Genomic DNA, 22235 nt, shown 5'->3' on the forward strand with positions numbered 1-22235 from the left:
AACAACAACATATTACATTAGATAATAATCAGTTATATTTGATTCTGAAGAAACAACAAGGTATGTTATTGCCCCAAAATTGAACAGCTGGACACTAGAAAAATAATGAAAAGTTTAAGCCTAATTTTGCTGTTTGATTCACTGTGATCACAGGGAGCTGTGCACTGTGTGCTCCCCTTGCCTGAGATGTCCAGCTCCTCTGGTGGTGGCATGAGCAAAAACATGTATATTATATTAATATTCAACTTTGATTAAATATAGTTTGGCAAAGAGCTTTGTTCTCCCCTTTCACATCAAATAAGTCAAAAAATGCAAAGAAATTTAATCTTAAGTCAGAAATAGGAAAGATCTTTTGCATCGTTGTAACCAGTTTTCAAGATCAATGGTGACAACATTTTCATATGCTAAATGCCAGTGCAAATATAAACCTTTTTATTGTTTGTTTAATAATATAGGTGTTTTGCTTCGATTCTGCTGTGAGAGCATTTTGGCACACTTTCATGGTAATTTGATTAATGTATTGTAGACATAAGACGTCATTTTGCTGATAAGGCTACAACTAACAATTACTTTAATTAAATCAGCCACTTATGCTTTTAATTTCTCAATTATCAATTGGGGTTTATTAAATTTCTAAACACCAAATGCCCAGGAAAAGTTTCCAGAGCTCATAGTGACATTATAATCAAAGTAAACTGCTTATTTAATCTGAGAGTCAAAAGTATAACTATTATAAACCTAATTATATGGAAAATTGGCTTAAAATATTAATAATCAATTAATTGTCAATCATGAAATCAATCACTTTTGGTGGAATTAATCTAATCATTCCATCACCAGTTTATGCAGGGTAAAACAATACAAAGCACCATTGTTTAATTTGCTGTTTCTTTAACTTAGTCATACGCAGTATCCATTAAATAATGCATTCGTGACTGTGAGTAAATAAAAATCCCATCTGCTATTTAACAGCCTGTTTTCGATGCAGGGATTCACCAAGGTGCTGGAAATGCTACAAGTAGCAGCACTGCACAGATTGTGTTTGTTATGTGGGGACATGTGAGTTCTTCCAGTGAGATAAATGCTTCCACTGGAGGTACATCTACCCCACGTCTCCTACTTTGGATTCCACTCACTACTTTGTACTAGCACAAGAAGAAAACAAAGTGCATAAATAAAGAACAGCTGGCAAGTGGGCATGGGTGGCAACAATGGTACAGAGCCCACACTGCCGTTTGTTTGTTTGGTTGTTGTTGGGTTGATTAGCCTTTTCCAGTGGAAAGGGCCTAATGATTGGAAGAGGAAAGAGGCAATGTGCCGGGAAAATCTCTGCCAGCTCCAATTGCTCTCCCCATCTCGTTTGGATATCGCCAAAGCAGACAACAAAGGATGGAGGGCAAGGGAAGGGATGAAGGGGTGAATAAAAATGAGAAAGACAGAGAAAGAGAAACAGGATTATAGAAAGAAAAACTAATGACAAAACTGGAAAAGGAGGGGGGAATAAAGAGGAAGACAGAAAACAGAGGAATAAAGACAGACGTAAGAGACGTGACGTTTATGTTTAATACACAGTATGATGTAATTTAACCTACCTTGGTGGGTAAGAGCTTCCTTTGCCCATGGCCAGGTTGCTGCTCCTGCCAGCTCTTCATGCACTGAGTTGCTTGCAAAGAAAACATTGAGTGTGTCAGTGCCGCTCAGGTGAAGCTCCTCCTTTAGCTCTTTCACACTCATGTAGGCCCTGTGGAAATGGAAAAAGAGAAAACATGAAAATATTATGACACTAATATCATAATTTTCAATATAGTTACGTTGTACTAAACATTTATAAATGCCTAGTAGACTTAACAGGTAATACCAGAGATGGGACCAAATTATTGTTTTGCAAGTCACAAGTAAGTTTCAAGTCTTTGCACTTAAGTCCAAAGGCAAGGCCCAAGTCACGGTTGACCAGTCCCAAGTCAACTCCCAAGTAAAGACAGACAAGTTCTGATTCAAGTCCCAAGTCCTAAGCTTTGAAATTTCCAGTCTTAAACAAGTCATAATGTGCTCTTCATCAAATGTAATGGCATTTTAACAACAAAATTATAATGTAATCAATTCACAATAATCATAGATGCTTTTAAAAATGTGTATTTATTATTTGTTAAAACCAGTTTGTTAAATCTCTGTCTGTAATGTTCGACCATTTGCATTGCATTTTGCACACTGTAATGCATTTTCGTTGACCACCACGTAGTTATGTATTTGAATAAAATTATCTTCTGTACAATTTTTCATACTGGTGCTAAGTAACCTAACTTCATTGTTGTCTCCTGTAGGGTTGCTATGGTATGAGATTTTCACGGAACGATAACCCTCTCAGAAAATATCGCAGTTTCAGGGTATTACAGAATTTATATTATCAGTCAGAATGGGAATGAAAACAGAAGGGTTATTTTTGTAATGTTTATTACTATAACTGAAACTTGAAACCATTTTGTTACTGTTAGTAGGTGTAAAAAGTATCCCCTTTGAAAATAACTAAAATAAAGGGGAGATTCACCGTCCAGTTACATTTTAGATAAGCAAACGTACACGGCGTGAAAACCGTCAACTTATCGCAATATACCTAGCGGTGGAATCTGACTTACAAAGTGGATCTGTGGAATTAAGCGTGACTTGTTGGGTATGAACATTAGTAACATAAGCTAATTCAGGAAATAAAGGGAAATTGTGTCATTGCACATTCTTTAAATAACATACTTTTTAATCTTTGGGTTTGGAGGAAGGTATCCAAGTGAAGGCACAAGTCATTCATGTCAAAGTCCAAGTTGAGTTGCAGGTCTTTTTTGATTTTGTCAAATCGAGTCACCAAATTGGTGACTCGAGTTTGACTTGTGTCCAAGTCATGTCACTCAAGTCCACACCTCTGGTTAATACTACACAGTAATTTAATATGCAAATAATGTATGACCATAAGCATTCATAAAACTGAGTGGAAACAGTGAATCCAAAGTTATACGTGTCCTTGGTAAATCAATGGATACAATGCTCCACACTGCACACTGCATGAGCAAAACCACGTAGAAACTCTAACTGAGTAATGTGACCACGTATACCAGTTTAACTTAATATTTTGAACTAAAAAGAACTATTATCTTGTTTTCTTAGCAAATGAAGATGAGCTAATTGGAAAGTAACAGTTAAGAACTTGCAGATCAGGCTGACTACTGTTACTGTTCTGAAAATAAGCCTGGTTATATAACGTTACACCAGATATACTGAATGAGAATACTTTTAGTTTGTGTGTACAGACCTTAATATAAAAAAGCATTTCCAACATTTTTTGGTAGGTCAGTCTTTTACTTTTTAAAATAAAATGAGCTACATAGGTTATAGTCTTTTTAGCGTATTGTTATGCTAATGGAGTTTAATGTCTATGTTCTTATCACAGAAAAAGATAAGTGAAACACTCGAATTTCAAAACATAGTACATTAAAGAAATATTTCAACATTTTTAAAAATATGCCCATTGCCTGTCTTACCAGAAGTTGGAAGAGTTCAAGAGCTTGGTTCAGGACATATTTAGCCTAGCTTAGCGCTGGTAGCAGAGAATGCTGCTGCATTGTGTTCTCAGAAAAAGGGGAGGAAATAGAGAAAAATATACCTTTCAACGGTTTCAAAACTGTCTGTATTAACTCATTAGCTTACTCGATTCTTGTTAACTACATCCACAAGTCACAGCTGTTTCTTCAGAGTTAATGTGGAAAGTTTGCTAAGCTACCAACAACAGGACAGGACAGCTAAGGTGCTGTTTAAAGTTGTTGCCCTGGCCTAGCTGTTGTGGGTCAGTGGTCAGAAATGCCTCAGCCTGCGCAGTTAGCTCACCCTCAGACCACAGTTTCCTTCTTGGCCCAAGACAGCCCTGGTCCACCCACACAGGTGTTTTCACTTATGCTGCCTGATTAGACCTCTGCTAAGGACAGTGCAGGCAGGTTAGAGTGTGATTGATTAGCATCTCCCGTATGTTTAGTTGCATCTGTTAAGCCTTACTTAAAGGGATATACTTCAGTTGTTTAATTTCTAAAACCACTGGTTTAAAGTTCTGCAAATTCAAGTTAAGAGTTCAGTATAGTGTAGTTACAGTATGGCAGGATATATATACAGGCCGCAATGTGTAAATATTACAGCTCTGGAGTAAGACAAGTGTTAGGGTACGGTTACACATGAGCGAAATTAACACCGGCAAATATTTGCTTCCCATTCACCAGTATTGCAGTCACCATTTAGCAGGTATGGAATATAAGAAAATGGAAAATGTACCACTGACATCATATTTCCTGGTATTCATTAGCAAGCTAGCTAATATTAGCTAGCTAGCAAACTAGCTTTCCATCTGGGTCACAACCAGTGCTGCCCACATTGAGACAGAGCGAAGGGAAAAATTATACATCGCTCTCCACTGACTTAGTATTGCGTGAAGGTGCCTTCTTGTCATTAACGTCTGGTAGCAAACAACACAAAAATACCTAAAAACTGCTTTGTGGTGAGATGCACTAAAAACATGGTAAAGAATCCATAACTAAGTTACTACAAGCTGCCGAACCAAAAAGGTGAGCTTTTAAGCAATAGGGAATGAGGCGTCAGCAGGAATATATGGGAAAATTGTGGTATCCTGACACTCAGTGTGCCTACATGCAGCAAGTACTTCACTAATTTGGCCCGACAAGCTGTAGAGGCTGAAGCTATCTAAGTTATGTAAGGCCTGTGCTGTGTCTCAAATCGCGTACTTCTATACACTTACTATTTTGAGTGCATAAGTGCATTCACACTGAGAAGTATGAAAAAATGCAGTGCACTATGAGTACCCGGATGGTGCACTCAAAACAGTCAAAAAGTTGAGTGTGGAACTATGGACACTTCTTGCCCTCAATGATCGCCATCTTGGCTACGTAGCGGAAGGGGAGGGACCACTTTTCAAACTGGAAATAGTGGCCGAGGACTGTGCGACCGTGAATGTTGCTGCATTGTACAAATACATTTGTTTTTTTGCACTAAGTACCACTATACTGTTGTCGGGTATAAGCCAGCAGTATGTTTATTGGGCTAATTTAGCAGTCTGTAATGATTTGGTACCCCGAACGATAACGCGAATACTAATGCTAGTTTGCTAACTAGCTAATTTGCGGTCGTCCTTTCCGGTGAGTGCACAACGGCCATGTTTGGTTTGAGACAACACTACCCTGTCGAAATTTGCGCACAACGCCAATAAGTATATAGTGCACATAGTATACTACATGGAAGTGTACTTACGGAAGTATGTGATTTGAGACACACCACTGGTTTTAATTTTTGTTAGCTTAAATGATGATCTTGTATGTCACTACTGGCCATTCAGTGGGATCATTTCTCCAAGATTAGCAAGGTAAAGTGAGGAGGACACTGAGATCGACAGACAATATTAGGTTTGTCAATGTAACATTTTCTCTTTGGTAGACATAAGGCACTAAAATAGTCCTTTGACATGCTGATATCTAATGTTTCTAGTGAGCTACAGCCATTTTGTTCACATTTCAGCCCTAAGTTGCATAACGTGGTGACTAAGTTCCCAGTGGCCACTTGCGGTATTGCAGCAAAAAATCCTCTGCAGCCCAAAAAGCATTTTCCCCATAGACTATCATTGTAAAAGAGATGTCTGCTGACAGGACACCTCAAACTGCAAACATGGTCAATTATTATTCCTTTTATTATGATTTTTTTCATGGATGTTCGATATTTGTAAAACTTTCCTTGAGCCAAAAAAAAAAAAAAAAAGATTTAACAATATGTGATATCATCACAATGTAAAGTCTATGAACTGAGTGGGAATTTGTGGGTGGAGCTAGCAGGAGAGAAACTACTGCACATATTCAGTCAGCCACATATATTTTTGGTGTATGCACAAGGTGAGCGACTCCACTGCACATGCTTAGAGCTTTTATGCTAAGCTAAATAATCCTGCAGGACAGTCTTCACATCTATCCCACAGACTGAGGGCATATAAGTGTATTTTCCAAAATGTGAGAGAATTCCTTTAGGTGTGGAGACAGTGAGACATAATTTCTGCTCAGGCTGGTTCGTGCAGCTTAATATTGTGAGAGTGAATGTCAGAACGTGTATTCTTGGTGCAGGGCATCTCTTTAGCAGACGACAGTTTGCTTCAATCCGTCAACATCTCTCTCTGCCCCCTGTGTAGCTTCCAAATCATAATTGTTTGAATTGGTCAGGGTACTTCAAACCACTGCCCCCCCACAGCCCACCACCCCCCACCTCTTTCTCTCTCTGACTGTGATAAATTACCCTGGCGGCACTTTGATGTGTGAAGCCGACTTTGTTTTTCCCTGGCTGTGGTGATGTCACATGTCATTTCTCTCCTTTGCTTTCATAGCTGGAAAGCTTTTGCACCCATCACCATTAGGCCTTACTGGGTCTGAGAGCCTTGCAGTGGGGTCTCACTGGCTGCCCAGTTCGTGCATGCCAGACAGTTAGGGCTTTTAGCTGAGCCTCCTATGGTTTTCTGGAGCACTACAACCGCTTGATGAAAAAACAAAATCTGGCTGTCAGTGTACAGGACTCTGTGTGTCTGTGTGTATGCATTTCTTTGCATCTGCTTTATGTACGGGGTAATAAATACCAACAGCGCCAAGTCAACCTGTGGTGCATCATTATAGTGTTGGGTCAAATAAGTTCATATTTACAAAAATACATTCAGTTGAATGTATGAATCATACATAATTTTGTTTGCAAAGTCTTGTTTTCTTTCATCTCACACAGGCAAAGCTTTGGATTTAAGTGTTTTTCAGTGATTATAATGTAATGGATTATTGTTTCATGTTGTACTTATCAAGCAGGGAGGTTTTATGTGATCAAATTCAGCTGTGAGGCTAACTTTGTTAAAATTACTAAGCCATACTTTAATCTTTACCTCAGCCACTTCAAGTGTATTTGGATGATTTGTTTTATGTTGGTTTCTTAAAAAGTAGTAAAGGTTTATGCTTTTGATCAAGCTCAGCTGTAGGGCTACATTTACAAATATTACTTAAACATGCTTAAATCCTAAGAGATTAAAAAGTGCTCATTTATATCATCAGAAATATAATTTGTTTGATTGCTCGTTAAAAATACTTCAGCTTTGGCTCAGCGCTGCCTACATTGTTCCAACAGCCTGAAGGATAGTCAGGTGAGCTTGTGACCGTAACATCTCAGCTTTCAACAGGGAAAAATCTAGATGGATGAAATGACAACGCAGCAATCCCTGTTCTCCCATACACTACATTCAATGTACCATTAAGTGAGGCACTTTGCCTCTAAATTGGTCCAAAGGTGTTACTCAGCAGCCAAGAGTCCTGCATGTGTGTAATCCTCGCCCGAATGCAAGCCCTCCCTGAGTGCATGTGTTGTAGCCTACTGTAAATAAGAATGTGTTTTCTCAGGCACTTTGCCTGCCTAAATGAGGTTTAAGATTTAAGATGCTTCAGGGAAACCCCGCTCTCACTACATTACTGAAGCTGGGTTCAGCCGAGGCTGCGTGCAGTATCCATCACCCCGGGCTGTGCAATTACAAGTGACAGAAAGTTGACCACTAAAGAGTTGACTCTTCAACTTCTGAGACTCAGAGGATGCCTCGATGGAAGTCTAAGTCAGACCTGGCAAAAAATAAATGGCTCTACATGATTGAAGTGAAAACCATGGTTATGAATTAACAAAATTACCATTTGTGGGCGAGTCAAACACAGCGTGAATCAGCAGCAGAGTCAGCATTAGCACTGTCACCATATAAAACTGTTGATGTGTGTCCACTTTAAATATTATTGTTGACAAGTCAGTTACTTTGAAACCTCAAGAATCAGGAGACGGACTCTAAAAATATCACACCAACAACAGTCAAACATTTTAATATATTATATACTTTACTGTGCACTTAACTTGCATTTGTGCAATGTTACGTGCTGATATAAAGTAAATACAAAGCATCTACAATCCAAACAGTTGCTCCTAAGGGCTTGATGAATGCAGTGCTAGAAGAAGATACCAGCACTTACAGGTAATATATTAAACGTCACTTTTATTGCTTGAGTGCAGACTCGTTTGGTGCAGAAGCGTACAACCACACACTGAGAACTAGGGTTAGAGCTATATATTGGTTTTAAGGTATGCAGAGATACAAAAGTAGACGGTCATCATACCGTGTACATTTGCTTATTTATGATGTTGAGAAGAAAATGCAACTGGATGGATAATCTCCCCTTTATTTTAGTTATTTTTAAAAAGGGAGACTTTCTACATATACTTCCATTAACAAAATCATCAATTCAAGTTTCAATTATAGTCATAAAACATTTGTTCAACCAAAAATAACCCTTCCATTTTCATTCCTTTAAGGGTTATTCTGACTGATAATAATATAATTCCGTAATATCGTGAAACCGCAATATTTTCTGAGTCGGTTATCAGACTGTGAAAATCTCATACCGCTACAATCCTACTGAGAACCAGTCACCTACAGTCAGTCAACTGGGAACAGCCGCCCTGAACAGCAATTGTCCAATCATAGCTTAGCAGTCGTAATTAAGCCTCGGCTTTCTCAGTAGGTTGAAGTGGTGTATGTATGGGTAGAAAGTGAAGTTAGAGTGATACTCTATCTAAGGCCTCATTTACACCGCAAGCGATGCATTCACAAAGCAGTCACGAAGCGGTTCCACAAGTTTAGCGGCAGCACATGTGTATTCACACCAAAACCGAACAGACGCGTCGCGCAGCGGCCACTGCTGTCCCATCAAAATACAAACCACACCCCAACAGTTGGTGGCATTAGTGCACCATGTTTGCAAATCTCCAATAAACCCCAAAGAAGAAGAAGTGAGTTTGGACCCAAAGCCCAGATTGGACAGGTTCGCGCACCAGTGATTACTCCAACGCATTTCATACATATTATGTTGTGGGGTTACAGAAAAAAAAGCAATGTTCATGGTAGCTCATCCATAGTGTAGTATTTTTCAACTGTGAGAAGCCAGTCTTGGATGCTTTTAGCATTTGCAGAAACGTTAGCAGCTCTGTCCTGCTTTTTATTTGATTTGGGGAAGCTTACACCTGAGCAACCCATGTATACTGTATATAGCCATCAAATGCACATTTAACCCCCATTAACAGAGCTATCATTTTCAGCCAGCTGGAAACAGTGAAAAGTCAGCTGGAGCTGGAGCTGGAGCTGGAACTTACGATGGCTTAATTAGGTAGCTAGCTACAGCTGCTAAAAATCTGCTAGCAACAGTTTACATTGCAACCAGCAAAACCTGCTAAAACTGAAAAGCAGCTTTTATCTACTTTTTGTCTAAAATCAAGGACCTATTATTTCAAGAATTTCTATAAATTTTGATGGTAGTGTTCCACTCCATAGGCTGTGGGGTGGACGTAGCATCCAGGACTGAAAAGTATTAAACTGAAAAGTGTGAGGTGCCTTAAACTTTCTATTGGCTAGCAGGAGACAACTGCACTGGTTGCAAACATAGACTGTGAAAATAATGGAGGCAGCTACCATGACGTCATCCACTGGTTGGTGGAGTTCAGCATCGCCATCTTAAGTTTGTTGGAGCCATAAGTGACCATATTTGGCCAGTGCTGTCGAGGAGTGAGGGGTGGATCTGACTGAGAAGTTGAGGAAGCTATCAGTGGCCCATCATTAATTATATGTCATTGTAAGCCTTAATAAAATGTAAACAGGTGAATTATATAAAAATCCACCCCCTGTACAGCTGTCATGAATGTTGGAATTAGCTATAGAGACCAAACTGTTTTTTGTGTTTATTTCTACTGTAAAGTTGGGCATTTTAACATGGGCGTCTATTGGGATTGACTGGCACCTGGAGTCGGCCTCAAGTGGCCATTTATAGAACTGCAGTTTTGGGCACTTCAATTTTGGCTTAATTTTGTGGGCCCGGACGTTGCTGCTTGGTTGCAAAAACAAGTGTGCCTGTACAGTCTAGGAAGAAATGGTCCTACTTCTCACTATGACCAGCTGCGACAACGTCACAAAGTCTGTGTTTGTGTCTGCATGTGGGTGTGTGTGTGTGTCTGTGTGTCATAGTGGCAAAATGTGGTATTGTGGTAATGTGGTATTTTGGAAGGTGTTTCTGTTTGTCTGTCCGTCTGTCTGTCTGTGAACAGACTTTGTAAACACGGTGATGTCGCAATCGTTAAAGATGAAGTCATGAAATTTTACAGGTGTGTAGTTGAGATTAAAATGAAGCTTGTTCAAAGATGGGTGTGGTCCAAGCAAGGGGGCCAGAAGTAGGGGGGGGTAGGAAATAGGGACGGGACCATTGGCCTCCCCACTTTATGCCCCTGGCTCACAAAATTTTACAGGTGTGTAGCTGAGATCACAATGACAGCTGAGTTCAAAGATGGGTGTGGCAAGGGCAAGGGTGCCAAAAGTAGGGCGGTGGAAAGTAGGAAAGAGGCTATCAATAGTGTTCTCAAAGATGGCGACCACCAAAATGCTGAACTTTAGGCTTCGAAACGGTAGTTCACACAACAATGGATGACGTCTAGGTGGCTATATTTACTTCTTTATACAGTCTACTGAGCTGCCGTTATCTTTGCAAACTGCATGTGTCATGCAAGAACACAAAGCTTGACATGTATAGCAACTTTAACTGAGGAGGATGGGGCTTAGCAAATAGTCAGTTCCAATATTATGGCCTCGTAAACTTACATGCCGTGGCTCACACTCACTAGCATAGAAAACATAAGGCAGGCATAATCCATGGATCAATTGTAAGATGCATTCACTGTTCTGGGAAACATTGGAGTTGTGTTTTTATTAGTGAATAAAACATGACTACAATAAAACTTGACCTGAATAAAACTTAAGATTCACGTTCACGTAAAGCATCAAACAAGGTTGGAACGGGATAGTTCTTTCAGGGGAGTTGCCTGGAGCTCTTTGCACACAAGTGCACTGTCCAGGATTAACTAACAAAAAACTTTCCGCGAATCCTGGACATGTGTCTCAGCATAAATGGACGTGATGTCCCCCACCACCCCATCACTCCCTCTCCACCCTTGCCTCTCTCTCTGTGTCCATCTTTCCCCTTCCCGCTCAATTTCTTTATTGTAATGCCAGAATCTGCAGTGTACCTGGCCATCGCTCTAGAACTGGCTCTCAACAACAAATTTGTGTCGTGACAGCAGCTGGCTTCAAAAACCTCTGGCCCTGTACTGGCCAGCAGCAGCTGCACACATATAGAGTCCCACAATCTGAATACCTGGCCAAGAGCTCAGAGAGAAGGAGGGGGTATCAAAAACCCAGATCCCAAACATAAAAATGGTTCAGTGCTCTACAAATGCCAGCAAAATGTCATCCTCACATTAATTGTATCTCCGCCTGAGAAAGTTGCGAGTTGGGATCCAGGGACGCACATGCATGCAGGCATGTTGAAGCATTCGCACACATGAGCATTTTCAACAAGCTGAGGTCAAGACCTTTCCAAAGGACCTACACTACTGTTAGTCTACTGGGCCCACTTTTACTACACTCTGGTTTCCTGTGTATTGGCTCTTCATGTTGTTTTAAGTGGGGGGTCAGGAGCTTATAGACAGGAACTCTGGCAAGATTCGCTGCAGGAGTTACATCACTGCGTAGAAGTACACACATACTGTGACTTTTGAGTTTTGCTTTCAAAATCTGAACAGCAGAGGCCTTATTTATGGAAGTCTCTCATGCAAAAACATTCTGCACAAAACCAGATCAAATCCAGAGCCATGATTTATAAAAGCGTGCTCACATCAACATCAACACATTACATTGATCTCTCCAATCCTCTGTCATATATCAAACTAAAACGGATTCCAGTGATTACCCAAAGGTAAGTGTGGTGGATATATTTCCATTTGTTCTTTGGAATATCTTTTGCAATAACCATCAAATTAAAACAAGAATAAATCACAGAGCATTTTATATAATTGAGGCCAAAGGACCAGACCCCTGTTTGTGCAAAACAACAGAGCAGAGTGCTGTCTGCTGTCCAGCTTTTTTCATTAGTGTCCATCTCCTCTCTGCAGGGTAGAGAGCTCAGGCTGAGCAGAGGGAACATCTGACCATAACAACTACCAAACCAAATTTTTTTTCCTGTCTGTCTTGCAGTGTCCATCCCACCAAGCTCGTGACAGGACAACATAAATTAACATTTACTTATGACACACTTGAAAAGCTTCCTGCATATGGCCAAGCAATGAGACCACACGCATGCAAGCCAACTTTGTCTTTTTTTTTTTTGTCTTACTTTTACCTAACTTTAACCTGTGTCTTCCAGGGGGAGTCAACCAAGCACCAGGTTCTTTTTCAGCAACAGGCCATTTTACATTCACACAGCTGCTCAAATTCACACCTGGAAGCTGCAAAGTACAACCACAGTCTCCTACTGTTTGCCATTTGGAGCTGTTCAGTTCAACTTGTCTCCTTCTGTTGGCCATTGAAACAGTTAAAGGTTAGGATCCATGCTCAAGGGCACTTAGTGTTTTAGGCTGGGAAAGTGGAAGTAGCTATAAAGTCCAAGTTACTTGAAGTATTTCAGCTGTGGACCTTCTGGTCACAGGCATACTTGGCTAACCTTTCGGCTGCTACTACATCAGCAAAAGTAGAAACAGCCATAAAGGATCCTTGGAATAGGAGGTGACTGTTGCCCTTCGAACACCTTCCTTTCTTCTTTTTCACCAGGAGAAAATAAACATAGCAGTGAAGTGTTTCGTTGTACTACCTCACTACTTCATGGAAAAATAGAGGTTGTTGCTGGAAATGTTACATAATTTTGACAGGAGCTGCGCCACTCAAACACAACTGGAAATGTAATTAAATCAGTAGCATCCCCCCAATGCCACAAACAAGATAGCTAAATTTGTATTTTTACTTATTCAAGTTTTTAGCACATCCAATGGTCACCTGATTATATTTGAAACCGTAACTTGGACAGAGGGATGGAAACCAAGAACTAGTTGTTGGTACCTCTTCCTGATTAATTTCTATAAACAGATAACTGCATGTAGGCAACGAGACAAGATTTTGGTATCAGAAGCATTCTGGTTTCTGTTCGTAGTCCGTCTGTAGTCCGAGTCGTACTGACCAATTATGTTTGGGGGGCAGGTAAACAGTCTGTGTGAAGAGGCGTAACACATTGGCCAAAATTCAATCTTGGAACCCATCGGATACATCCTGACAACCGTTTATTGGCTGCTGCCCACAGAGGCTTACCGTTGTCAGATTGATAGACGATGGGTAAGAAAAATATCAGTAATTTTCTGTTGGTATTTGATCATTTATTGGCTTGACAGAAGGCATTTTCCCCCTGTTAAAAAATTATTCATTATGTGTCTAGCCATCCACTTGTCGTAGTCTAACAACTATAAGTGACCATAGTCAAGTCATTTCTTAAAGAGTGTGAGAGTGTTTTCTGCCTTCCGATACCGTTTTTTAATGCTTGTAAACACTGTGTTGCCTTCACTTTTTTTGTTTATATAAATATGATCAGAAACTAAAGGATTTGGGAGTTGGTCTTGAAATGAATGCCAAAGTTGTAATTGTTGATTTTAAGTCATCTGTGGTATTTGAATTTTTTATACCAATAGTGGAATAGTGAGCACGAAGTCTTGCCTGGTTCCACGTTTGATTCAGAGTCCAAATAAGGTTTGAGTTGACTGATTTGTCTGGTATGGTGACATGAAACAGCGGTTCCTCAGTTAAAGTTAAAAAACAAAACAAAACAAAAAAACGATCCAATAAGCGCCACGGGGTCTAAAACCATTGTCAAGCTGTTGTCAAGGGGTGTGTCGGAACCAATGAGGATTAATAACAACAATGGTCCATGTTATCAAGCTGTTTTAAATCAACATGTCTTTTCAATATCACCCAACATCAGAGTTTGTTTTACTTAATTCGCACTGCTCTTAAAAATCTGGTAAAACAAGTATGTTGGCTATGTACCAGTGTGCACTTAAAATGACTTTAGAGTCAGACAGATAAGTTGATCCTCCATGACTGATTTCCTTAATCAATCACGGAGGATCAACTTATCCATTCTGGCGCAATGTTAGACTGAAGCTGGAAACAAAGTTTTACAAGTCCGCTATTCTATCTGATATCAGGCAACACTGGGTCCACATAATGTTTACCAATATCTGACTCTTCTATTCCAAAAGAAGCCATAAATAGGTTGCTACTGACAAGTATTACACAAATATGTAGTGCAGTTTACTATTAAAATGCCTTTTTTGATAGGTGTGAACTAGAGATACAGTAAGTTATTATATACACTAGTTGAGTCCTTAAAAGATATGAAGATGGAAATTTCAACTTTTTGCTTTAGTTGCAAGGTTGGGATTTGAATTATGGCACAAGGAGTTGTAATAACAAATCCTGTAAATTTGTAAAGAGAGGTCCGTTTGACCAAAGTATAAATGGAAAAAATAGCTATTCTACTGGTTTAAAAAAAACACATTAATACATCCTTGTGTTAAGCTGTCACATTCTGTCAACTTCAGACATCAAGCGCTAAATCGTTTCTTTAAAAAAAAGCTCCTGTTCCCATGTTCTGTTTCCCTGTGGCTGAGTGTAAAGCTTGAGGTTACAATTTGGATTAAGGATGGGGTCTTTAAGAACTGGGGCCGACGACTTCATGGCGGGACTTCATGCAAGCTATTTGGAACTCTGCATGAGCCTGTCTGTCAGACCAAATGGAAGGCAGCGGGCTGCCGCTCGAGTTGTTTAGTAAAAATAAGTGTGTACTTTGGCCTCTTCACCCACCATCCCCACTTCACAGAGCTCTCTCTAAAACCACTGGGGAAAGTGAGAGTACCAATTTGTCCATGTAGCATGTTGAGCTGCTCATTGCACATCCCTGCTGAAGCACAATGCAGCGTGCTAAGGCAGATATTCACCTCATGGGGAGAAATAGTCCTATTAGTGGCCATTTAGGCGTCTTCCCACTGGAAAAAATGTCTCTGCAACGATGTAGCCTTTTACATTTTCCTTCTGTCTTAATATGAATTGATATGGGCTATACTGATGGACTGACCATTATATATGAGTTGTAAAAGATAAGACCCTGGGTTGGTTTTTGCCAACTAATGTGTCCTTTTTATTCATGTACAATAATGATCATTGCTACCTAGAATTTTCATCACCATAAATTCTCAAATCAAGGCTTAGTCCCTAAATTACCTCAAGGGCAGAGAGTACTAGGCCTTTTTTCCTTATTTCCCTGCCCTCTGAAAAATGTAAACTCAACATTTATCTAAATTAACTTGGTAAAATCATAATTCCACAGCATTAATTCTATGAATACAACAACATTGTGATATCACACCCATCAATCTGCTGCTGGGTTTCTCTTCTCTCACATAAATATTGTTTTAATGGACTTTTTTTCCAGTCGTATCCAGTATTATACAGTTACTGAAACTCAACACTTCCTGCACAAATGTGTCCCATTCAGAGTCTTCCAATGGTTCTTTGTGCATAATCCCTTTCTTTCCTAACTGGCTCTGAATGTTAAAATAAATCTTACGTTTAAGTTTCATTCACAGTAGCTTAAAGGGATATTTCTCACTAAAATCCAAAAGACATATTTGTCCTCTTACCTGTAGTACTTTTTATCAATCTAGATTGTTGTGATGTGAGTTTCTTTCTCCCGAACTATACCCACGTGTCACTGCACAGAAGGAAGCGTGCATCTACTGCTCACCTAGTACCACTGAAATGGCTAACATAAGAGTTCAGCCAAAGAGGAAGTCATTAATGTTCACATCTTATGTTACCACGAGCATGAGCCTCTAATCCATGAATAGATGCACACTTCCTTCTGTGTGGTGATACAGTTGGTTGGTGAAGTTCATGAGAAAGAAAACAGTTCTTACATGAAACTGCTCAAAACAAGGTCTGTGGATTATTTTGAGCAACCGGGTCATGATTTCTGAGGAGACAGTGCAGTTTTTCCAATGTATTTATTTTAGCGCTTTGAGCACCACAAGCAGAGTGCCATAGAGATGTCTATTATACTGGGGGGAAGCAGACATCTCTATAGACGATATCTCCAACACTCAGAAACTCACACCAAAACAATCTAGATTGATAAATAGCACTACAGGTAAGAGGTCGAATATGTGTTTTTGATTTTGGGGTGAATTGTCTCTTTAAAAGATTAAAAAAAAACTACATGTTGGAGCACTTGGAAGTCATTGAATTAAATAGGGATGCACGATACATATCAGGCTGATAATGGGACATTTTTATAATTATGCATTATTCCGATAATTAAAATCATAGCTGATAAATAGAGCCAATAATATGAAACCAAACTGCTTTCGTTGACTCAACAAAGGCAGCATCTACACACCTGATACAGTGGGTGATGGTACATGTACCTTTAAACTTTGTTTGCAGAGAGGAAGAACAACAACAACTGCAGTACGCTGTCAGGAGGGTAAAACATGTCACAGTGTGGATGTCTTTCACGGTTCCAGAGGAAGACAACAGGATTGCTCCGAGGGTCTGATATCTGACCCGCCACCACAGGTTAGACAAAACGCTGAAGGACCGACTCCAGATTGTTAGCACGAGCTTATTAGCAGCAGCGGCTTACATCCAACACTAAGCTTTTCAAAGGCGCGACTCTGTTATTAAACTTATTAATAACTGCTAGCCATGTGATGCTACAGTTAGCGACTATTTGTATCATTACCTCTCTGGCTGCGTGTGTGAGTCACAGCCGCTTGTTTGTCTACGCTCAATTTTAATGTGTGAGGTGGATGAATATGGCTTCGCTACTCTACTTGGTAGTTGTAGGCTAGTCTACTGTGGAACAGTGACCTGCCAATGTGCATTTAAGCAGTTCATATGAGTCAGCTGTCACTGTTTGTCTCTGTTAGTGGAGACTCCACTCTGCAGTGTAGTTTATACACTTTACTGACCCACCAGAGAATTACACAGTAACACTGGGCTTCACAATCTGTCTCCCTCTCACCGTTAACTATAAATTTAATTAATTATGTTCATCTGTAGTGTAGGGTTATATGGGGGCAGGGGCATTGAGAGTAGGCTATTTGACAGTGCCCCAGAAAATCTCCCTCTTTTTCACAGCCTAATGTTAAAAGCTAAAATACCAAAATGTGAAATTATCGTTTTTTGTATCAGTTATCTGCCATGAGAAGCAGGTAATTATCGGTTATCGTATCAGTTGAAAGAATCCATATCTATGCATCCTTAAAATTAAACCAATATTTCTGTTACAAAAAGAAACTTAGAACAGCAGAGTTCTATTAACCTCACCTGTCAGGGGACTCAGGATCGAAGCAGGTCTTGAGGACATCAGTGACCTCGGGGTCACAGCAGTCTCCATCATCGTAGTCATAGTGTATGCTGTTGCACTCCATGTTACAAACTCCGTCCTGTCTCTTCCAGTTGTAGCAGGGCCCCAGTCTAAGGCAGTCCCCTCCATCATGGCCTGTCCTCGGGTGGTCGCACTCAGGGTCACATTGGCGGTTCCCAATCTTCCCAATTCGACAGTTGCTGAGGATGAACCGCTGTCTTAAGCTGGAATTTCTGACGCTGTGCACACTCAGATCCAGGGTGATGTTGTAAGGGTTAAAGGCCTCGGTTAGAGCCCGGTGCTGGAGCTGGATCTGGGCTTGTGACACGGTGGGGTTTTCACCATCGTCGTCAGAGAGGTTGACGATCCGGTATCGAACTTGCTTGGTGGCACGGAGCTCCCAGTTGTCGTTGTAGCCAGAGATGATGTCAGTGTTGTCGCAGGGGGTCAAGCCACAGGGTGGTGGGAGGAACGAGGAGACAAGTTCTTGTTCAGGGACAGGAGTGGTGATGATGGTCGGATGGAGGCCAACTTTGTGTGGAGTCCACAGCTCTTCCACCTTTAAGATAAAAGCAAAATTAATATAACAATTACTTTCATATCCAAACCAAATTCAATATATTACGATTAAACAAGTAATGCTGATAAGTAATGCTTTATAATTTATAAGAGTTTATGATGATGATTGCTAAAAAAAAAATCATTTCTACAAAGACTGAAAAAATGAAATTAACTATAGAGGGTTACATTAGTGAAGTCAGCCCACATCGCCAGCAGCGGCTCAGTTTTGTCAATTTGAAGTGGCCGCTTCAGCAGATCCTCGTGAGAGCGGGCGTAGCCCCACAAGACCACACCCCCTATGTGGCCCCTGAAGCTGTGTCCCTGATCTGATTGGTTACTGCCCAGGAAGAGGGTTCTGCACGTTTTCATGAAGGGACTGTAGAGATTCCCCAACTGCAGACTGCTCTCTCCCACCTGAGAGGAAAAGCAGAGGAGAAAGGGCAGCCAAGGAGAGAGAAAGAGGCAGAAACAAATGTATCTCCGTTTCATTATGTTACAGATATAATAAATGTTTGATGGTCAAATCCAAAGACAATTTCCTTAATTTCATAGTAAAAAGAATATATTAGCAAGTCAGCCAGGGTTTACAGCTGCTGTTGTGGCAATGTCACTTGTTGAGCTCTCCATCTGGCTGTAAACAAAATTAAGGCATACTACATGCTGACTGCTGTATTCTCTGGCCCTGGTATTAACATGCACCTTAGATGATCGGATCACAGGTGGACAGCTTTAAGTACAGGTGTGAATGCACCAAATACACCCTTAATCTCAATGTCTTGAGACCCAATCACTCAGACCACATTTGAAGGTGGTCTGGGCTGCATGTGGCCACATTTTCTGAGCAGTGGATACGCTAATGTGACCTGGGCCACATGGAAGGACCACCTACTCAGCTGACCTCATGCTTAACTGACGCCCATATTGGATAAGAAAACTTTCTGTTGGTACTGTTACAGAGATGCAGAGCTGAAGGGCTGTCTCTAGAGCTACTCTACTCTCAGCCAAACAGTCAGTTCATCATCTTCCGCTTGGTACAGATATGCAAAGATGATTCCTGGGTAATATGTATGTTGATGCTATCTAATGTAAAGTCTTTATTTGTGACCATGTAATGACATGATACAATAAACAATAGCTATTGTAGCAGCAAAATCACTAGGGCCTGTAAAAATATAATGCACAGGGGCCCATCGTTACTACTTTATGCTACTGGGTGCAAGTATGTGTAAAGCACAATAAACCTCCTGCCGGTTAAAAACAACAACAACACATTTGGTCTTCGCAAACAGAAATCATGTATGTGTTTATTTGCATTTAGAGCAGGGTTTTCATAGCCTATGTGGAGACGCATTCTAATGGCAGGTGTGAACAGATAGCCTTAGGGGGCGATCACACCTACAAGGGCTAGAAACGAGACGCCAGTAAAACAATTGATTCCCTATGATACAACACATCTGACTGGTTTTCAAGCATTTTTTATGACGAGCATCTTTCTGGTTTCTTTTTAGATGTGCGTTCTTTTTCTGGCGTCTTTTTAGACGTGCGTTTATAGATGCTGAAAGTTGAAATAGTCTCAACTTTTGGGTGTCAGGCGCCAGTAGCACCACCAGCAGAGCAATGGCAAGTGCCCTCCTCCGTCTTGGGTCCATTTTCAATGTTTTGATCACCCGGTTGCACACGCACCCCTGCTCTACAGGCGCTCCTCGTAAGGAGCGCTCATTGAAAGGGCATTTCAGGCATTTCAAGCATCTTTGAAGCATCTGCGTTTCTAGTGCCACCTGTAGATGTAATCGGCCCCTTAGAGTTGTCCACTTGTGACCAGTTCACCCAAGATGAATGTTAATACCAGGTTACAATACCTGGTGTCAACCAGGTGCTCTGATTGGCTGACACTACAATAGCCTGCGCATTAATCAGGTGTCCTGTCCTCTGTCAAAAGAAAAAAAAACTGCTTGCATGTGAATATTATGATGCACTGATGATGGATGGTTAATGGGTGTGTTTGTTAACCAAAGTTAGATTATTTATAAGTGGAGGACAGACCAATGAGAAACTAGTATAGCGTCTCAATGTGTCTTACTACCTTTGTCTGCAACTGGCATGAATAGAAGTAGATGATGAAGAAATGAGCAGTATCATAAAAGTATTGAAGGTCATCCTTGACCTTGGACGTGGTTTGACAAAACAACCAAGGTCCACTTCCGAGTTTTTCGTAAGCTTTGAGATGTATCACTCAGACTTCATCAGATGGTGTTGGGTCATGAGGATGGCATAATAAAACATTCTTGACTTTGGAAATAGATGAAGATCAGGTGATATGGGTGAAAGCTAGTACGTGGATGTTGAGGTGGGACTGCTTTGTCAAAATACTTTTATTGTATTTCAATGATCAGCAAGTTGAAAGTGAAGAGGTAAATGACCAAACTCAACCAAACTATGAACCAAAGTTCAACCATACACTGAAACCACATACCTTAGCTCCATCAACATACAGGGTCATGTTGTGGCCGTTGTAAGTGGCCATCAGGTGAGTCCAGGCATTGGCTCTGTACCGCTGGTGGCTATAGACAGTGGTGGCTTTTACAGCTCGGTCTGTGCGAAGCGTGAAGTAGAACCGTGCGTCTTTGGCGGCAGCAGGTTCCACAGTGTGGATGCCTACCGACCAGCCCTTCTCACTCAGTGAATGGGAACAGTTGTCAAAAACACCTACGGCAAAGGGGCAAAGGGGGAATGGGGAAAAAGTAAAATATGTTATTTTGAAAGAGCACTGGTGGAAAAAACATGCAAATATTATCCTGCAAAGGACAGTAAATTTACAAATGGTCAGTGCCCTTGGGGAAATTGAATAAATAAACACACAAACAAGCAATTTTTCCAAGTGATTGCAGTCCTGGGGACAACAGAGAAAGAGAGGTACTGAGAGGCTGAGACACACAGATAGAGAGAGTAGAGAATAGACAGAGCCAGAGACAGCGGGAGAGAACAGAGAGGGGAAGGAGGACGGAGGTATTTCACTCAGCCAAGGCAAGGCCCTGATGTTTCCATCTGCTGTTGCAACAGACACACAGATCCACATCTGCTCCCCAGATGTGTAACACTAGGACAGCGAGGGGTCAGGGAACCCCTTCACCCCCCTCAACACTGTATGTGCATGTGTATATGTTTACATGCATATGTGTGCGTGAGTGTGTAACACGGGCAACTGTAGCAAAATATCCCCAAGGAGGTGAGCCAGTTTCATGGTTAAGCATTTAATTCAGTTAAGGGAAGCAGCGGTTGGAGGCTATAGCTTTGCCAAGTGAATTAGTTTATACTGTACTACCAAATGTAATTACACTAATACATTACTATCAATCTGAACATATCTACGGTAACAAATGAAAAGCTAAAAGTGCCACATGTTGCATTTTATCATGAATAAATCATCAATCATCATTTGGAGACAAAAAGTCAGCCTATACATACACTGCATTGCCAAATTTGTATCAAAATATCATGTCCTGGGAAATTTGCTGAATTGCTTTACATTGTACAGAATGCTGCGGGTACTTTATTTGATGGCACATAAGGACACAACATGAGGAGGGCTTTGTTTGAATCAAACTTGAATTGAGCTTAAGTCTTATGTTTCATGCGAGAGCAGATGATGATGGTGAAAAAGCACCGCCAAAAAAAGTGACAGCATTTTTTATGCAACAGGAAACAACAATGTTTATGGCAAATGCGGTCTTTATGTTGTGAGGCATTTGCACTACCACACATTACTTCAAGGCTACCATTCATCTCCACCATGGTCTCACTTGTATACTATACTATAATTATAATATTGAATACAGTTATATTTTCAAGCTGCATTGTATTTGATTTTTGAGGGTTGAGTGTCACTTAAGGGCAGCATAACTTGCAGAAAACACAACACTGACATAACATCACCTTTTAAATAGTGTCAGTGATATCAATTTTTTGATACTCAATATTTGAAGTGGTTTTACTCTTTTTCCGCAGTATGGTTAAAGCCATACCAGCTGCACTTTCTTGTTCTCTCTCATTGTTAATGTGTACTACAGTCATTCTGCTGCTCTCTGCTCCTAATCAAGAAAGGAAAGTTGTCATTGTCATGTTATGGCCTTGTTGTTTTTATCTTTCAGTAAAATTTTCAAATTGTATGTATGGTATCGAAAATGGTATTGAATATTGATTTTGTTCAAGGAATAGTATCAGTGTTAGAAATTCCAGTACTGTGACAACATTACTTCTAGAGCTGTTATAGCAAATATTTTAGCAAACAATTGTCTA

At 40.5% G+C, this 22235-nt stretch overlaps 1 protein-coding gene across 2 annotated transcripts in view; it reads right to left on the bottom strand.

Annotated features, from left to right (window-relative positions):
- pappa2 (pappalysin 2) overlaps nucleotides 1-22235 on the bottom strand; it is a 110826-nt gene that overhangs the window by 81032 nt on the left and 7559 nt on the right. For both annotated transcript variants that reach the window (XM_078172928.1, XM_033651483.2), the window contains exons 2-5: nucleotides 20413-20645; nucleotides 18126-18353; nucleotides 17339-17937; nucleotides 1593-1741 (exon numbers count right to left, since the gene is read on the bottom strand). In XM_078172928.1, coding sequence (XP_078029054.1) covers nucleotides 1593-1741; nucleotides 17339-17937; nucleotides 18126-18353; nucleotides 20413-20645 — 1209 coding nt within the window. The remainder of the gene's footprint in view (nucleotides 1-1592; nucleotides 1742-17338; nucleotides 17938-18125; nucleotides 18354-20412; nucleotides 20646-22235) is intronic.

Source organism: Epinephelus lanceolatus, chromosome 12 (genome assembly GCF_041903045.1).
Source record: "Epinephelus lanceolatus isolate andai-2023 chromosome 12, ASM4190304v1, whole genome shotgun sequence".
NCBI classification, from domain to species: domain Eukaryota; kingdom Metazoa; phylum Chordata; class Actinopteri; order Perciformes; family Serranidae; genus Epinephelus; species Epinephelus lanceolatus.